Below are 3,947 nucleotides of genomic sequence, written 5' to 3'. Positions count from 1 at the left end.
GGGCAGAGACACCTGGCTGGAGTCTCTCTTCATCCTCGCTTTCCCTGTCCGTAAAATGGTCTATCATTCTACTCACGTAGGTGTCTTGAGAGCGAATGGAAAGCAGTGGGGCCCGAGGCCCTGGCACAGACCCCCGCATGCAGCAGGCACCTGACATACGCGCTCCATGGCTCATACAAGTCCGTGTGCTCCGGGCTGCATGCCCTCCTCGCCATCCCCCGCCCCCTTCCTGCGCACCAGCTCTGGGCTTGTCAGAGAGTCAACCAGCTGTCAGCCCCACCCCAGCTGGCCAGTTAATAAATGACCAGGGCTCAGGAGCCTGGCCTATAAGGAGCTGCTAGCAGGGGACGCAGGTGGGAGCCAGGTGGATGGCAGCAGGACACAGAGGGAGCGAGATGGGCAGCAGGACCATGTCAGGGCTCCTGTTGGGGGTGGCTGTGGTCGTCCTGCTGCTGCAGAGTGCACAGTCAGTCCACATTCAGGTAAGTCCCTCCAGCCAGCCCGCCCTCTGCCTGAAAGTCCCCATAGTGGGAGGCTTGGCTGGAGAGGGTGCACTGAGAATTCAGGGGTACGGGGGAGCATATGGCCTATCACAGCCCCGGGACCAAGACAGCTGGAATGCCGATGGCAGTGTTGATGGTGACGATGATAACAAGCTGCTGTTTATTCGGCACAGCTCTCCTCCAAGGTCAGTACTGGTCTCAGAGTTCAGAGTGTGGAACAAGACATGGACCCTGCCCTGGAGGAGTACAGAAGGGGAGGGAGACCCCTTTTCATGCTCTCACAGCTTTCTATATTCACCCTTACATGGGTGGAGGGGAGATTGGCACCAGAGAGATTTTCCTGGCAGGTGACCCTTGAGCTGACATTGCTGGATGAGCAGGTGGTTGCTGGGCACAGAGGATGGGTAGATGGTTCCGGGCAGAGCACACAGCATATGCCAAGTCCCTGAGAGAGGACAGCAAGGGGTCAGGTGTCCTCCCAGGGTGTCTGTGAGGCTGGTAGGAGTGTGGCTGGATGCTGCTGGACTCCCTGAGCACAGCAGAGAAGTGTCTGGCCCTGGGTGTCACATCCCTGGCTCTGGGCAGGGTTTCCCTGGAAAGAATGAAGGGGGCCTGGGGAGGGGTGCAGGAATGGCAGCCTCCCCTGCAGCCCTGGCCTTGAGCCCGGCCAGCTTGGGTTTGCCATCACTTTTCCATGTCAGTTCAGGGGAGAGCACCCCGTTAGCACGTGTGTCCTGGTACCAGGCCCTGGAGGAATGTCAGCTGAGAGAGTCGAGGCTTGGAGAGGGGCCGAGCTGGGATTTGAACCAGGGCCAGCCTGTCTCTAACGTCCCTACCTTGAGCCACTGCCTTGCTTCAACTCCTCTGCCAGCTCCTGATGGCCTGTGACATGTTGGGGTGGGAGCAGATCAGACATTATCTCCCACCCCCAAGGCTGCTCTTGCCAGTGTGGCCTTGGCTTTCCATGAGAACAGAGAAGGGTCCAGAGGATCCGAGGGGTGCGAGGAACCCTGGGGCTCATGGCAGTGCCTGCTCCTGGCCCAAGTCTTGATTCCCGCCATCCTCTCCCCTCCTCCAGTACCAAGGCTTCCAGGTCCAGCTGGACTCAGTGAAGAAGCTGAATGACCTGGAGGGACAGCAGGTTCCCAGCCCCCGCCTGCAGGCCCAGAGCCTCCAGCCCTCTGTGTGCAGTGACCCAGCCCTGCCCGCCGACCTCCAGCCTGTCTGCACCTCCCAGAATGCTGCCAGCATCTTCAAGGCCTTGAGTAAGTGGCCCGATCCCCGCAGAGCTTCCTGCCCCTCGCCGTCTCCCCACCCCCAGCTCTTCCACCACGTGTTGTTTCTGTTAAGCACCCAGTGGCTGAGGTCAGAGAGATTCCAGCAACTCAGCCCCTGTCCTCCCCAGGACTTCCCGGGTTTGGGCACTGCAAGTCATACATGTCCGGAACACCCTGAGCCCCAACAAGTCCCTCAAAGCCTCCATGGACGGGAGGGAAGGAGCACGAGGAACAGACCCACAAGCAGACAGCGACCTCATGGGAACACAGGGGAGAAGGTCACACTGGGGAGGAATAAGGGGTCTGAGAGGCTTCCAAGAGGAGGTGACAGCTAAGCCAAAATCTGAAGGAAGAAGCAGAGCGGGGCAGGAGAGCACAGCACCTAGCTAGCGCTTACTAAGCACCTACTATGTGCTGGGCCCTGTGTCCCCACCTTTGCCTGCATCTCTCCTCACAGCAGCCCTGTCGGGTGGATGCTGTCTATTTAGCAAACAAGAAAATCCAGGCACAGAGAGCCTGAGTGACTTGCCCAGGCTCTGCTATGAAGGAGTGCACCTGGGACTTGAACCCAAGCCTCTCTCTCCACTCTGACATTTCGTGCTCCTCCCCTGTGAGGCTGCTGGGTCCACTCCTGAGCAGCCTTCTCTGCTGCCCGGCCAGCAGCTGCCCTGGAACCGCAGGCATGAGGGTTCGGGTTCAGCTGACCAGTTTTCTCCCCTGCCCAGAGACCATCGCTAACGACAACTGTGAGCTGTGTGTGAACATCGCCTGTACCGGCTGCCTCTGAGATGGCCCCGGGTGTCCTGGACCCACCCTGGACACCTTAGTGCCCCCACCCAGCCCACTGCCTTTTCAGCCCCCTACCCCCATCCACGCTCAGGTGGCCAAGCAGCTGGATCCGGTGCAAAGTGATTGGACAGGCAGTTGGAGGAGAGTTTGGCCGGAGAGGTAGCCCTGCTCCTGAATAAAGATTCTCCACCCACACACAGAGTCCAGCTGTCCATTTTTTCATCCCCAACAGCCAGGGATGGAGCTTCTTGGGAAGCTGGGAGGGTTGAAGATGAAGGCTGGACTGAAGACACCAGGCGGGAATTTCTCTGCAGTTTGCAACATCTGAAGAGTTGATTCATTAAAGCCCATTTTGTATATAGGGAGCCAAGGCTTAGGACGGGAATGATGCACCCAAGACCACAGAGCTGAGGAGCCACAGAGCAACCTAGACCCATTGGACCCCCAAGCTGAGCTCAAGTCCTCCCCCAGATTCTGTGCTCCTGCCCCAGGGGTGGGGCTGGGGGAGAAGGGAAGCGGAATTGAGGAATGGGTAGAGGGGACAATCGCCTGCGCCCCTTGTCAGGCCAGTGGTCCGAGCTGACTCTTCCCCAGGGCCTGCCTGAGGAGGGGGCCTTTGCCTCTGTCCCCACTTCCCTGAGATCCGTCTCTTCTCAGCCTCTCCGGGACACGTCTGGCCAGCTCCAGCTGGGAGACCTTCCCTCTCTCTCTCCAGCTCGGTGGCCCTAACGAATATTAATAATAATAATAGCCAACAGTTATGGTGCATTGTCTACATCCTAGGTGCCGCAGTACACACATGGCACATATTAACTTGTGGAGTCCTCGCAGCAGTCTGATGGAGTGAATGCCAGTATTACTACCATCTCCACTTTGCAAATAAGGAGAGTCAGGCACAGAGACAGGAGGCATGGCAGGGTTCTTCCCAGGACGTCTGGGCTGGAGTCCATGCTCTGACCACCATGTTGCCATGTTTGCGTGGTGCTGGGCCACGCTCATGATGCCTAACAGAGGGCCCAGTGCAGCACCTTGCTCTCATGGAGCCATGCTGGGAATTCCTGGGAGCAGAGCCTTTCCACAGAGCAGGCTCCTTCTCAGCCTTGGTCCTGGGCTGCCAGGGGGAAGGAAAGTCAGTGCAAAGGGACCGTGCTCTCTGAACTCAGCTCACTGAGGCCATGGCAAACCCCCCAGCCAGCTGCCCCCCTTACTGCTCCATTCTGCTCATGAGTCCTGCAACCTCCCAGAGCTCCAGCTTCTTCCTCTCCCTCATCCCACAGGCAAGGCTGTCTGGGGCCTTTGCAAGGCCACCTGTGGCTCTCAGGCCCCCACTTCCCATCCCTCTATCATTGCCCAATGGGGTCCTTGTTGCAGAATTGTT

General features: G+C 58.6%; 1 protein-coding gene across 1 annotated transcript; it reads left to right on the top strand.

Moving 5' to 3' along the window:
- Nucleotides 1-395: 395 nt before the first annotated feature.
- Nucleotides 396-2,567, top strand: GUCA2B (guanylate cyclase activator 2B (uroguanylin)). Its single transcript, XM_008583110.1, has 3 exons — nt 396-482; nt 1,582-1,768; nt 2,506-2,567. The coding sequence occupies exons 1-3, from the start codon at nt 396-398 to the stop codon at nt 2,565-2,567; spliced, it is 336 nt and encodes a 111-aa protein (XP_008581332.1).
- Nucleotides 2,568-3,947: the final 1,380 nt, after the last annotated feature.

The sequence above is a fragment of the Galeopterus variegatus genome, unplaced genomic scaffold, assembly GCF_000696425.1.
Source record: "Galeopterus variegatus unplaced genomic scaffold, G_variegatus-3.0.2 Scaffold2833, whole genome shotgun sequence".
Taxonomy (NCBI): domain Eukaryota; kingdom Metazoa; phylum Chordata; class Mammalia; order Dermoptera; family Cynocephalidae; genus Galeopterus; species Galeopterus variegatus.
This window is presented reverse-complemented; position numbering and strand designations above follow the sequence as displayed.

Bases quoted from the DNA above. Each gene is read 5' to 3' on its own strand.
- GUCA2B (XM_008583110.1), top strand. From the start codon at position 396: ATGGGCAGCAGGACCATGTCAGGGCTCCTGTTGGGGGTGGCTGTGGTC. The intron at 483-1,581 runs GTAAGTCCCTCC...CCCCTCCTCCAG, and splicing joins CACAGTCAGTCCACATTCAG to TACCAAGGCTTCCAGGTCCA. The intron at 1,769-2,505 runs GTAAGTGGCCCG...TCCCCTGCCCAG, and splicing joins CAGCATCTTCAAGGCCTTGA to AGACCATCGCTAACGACAAC.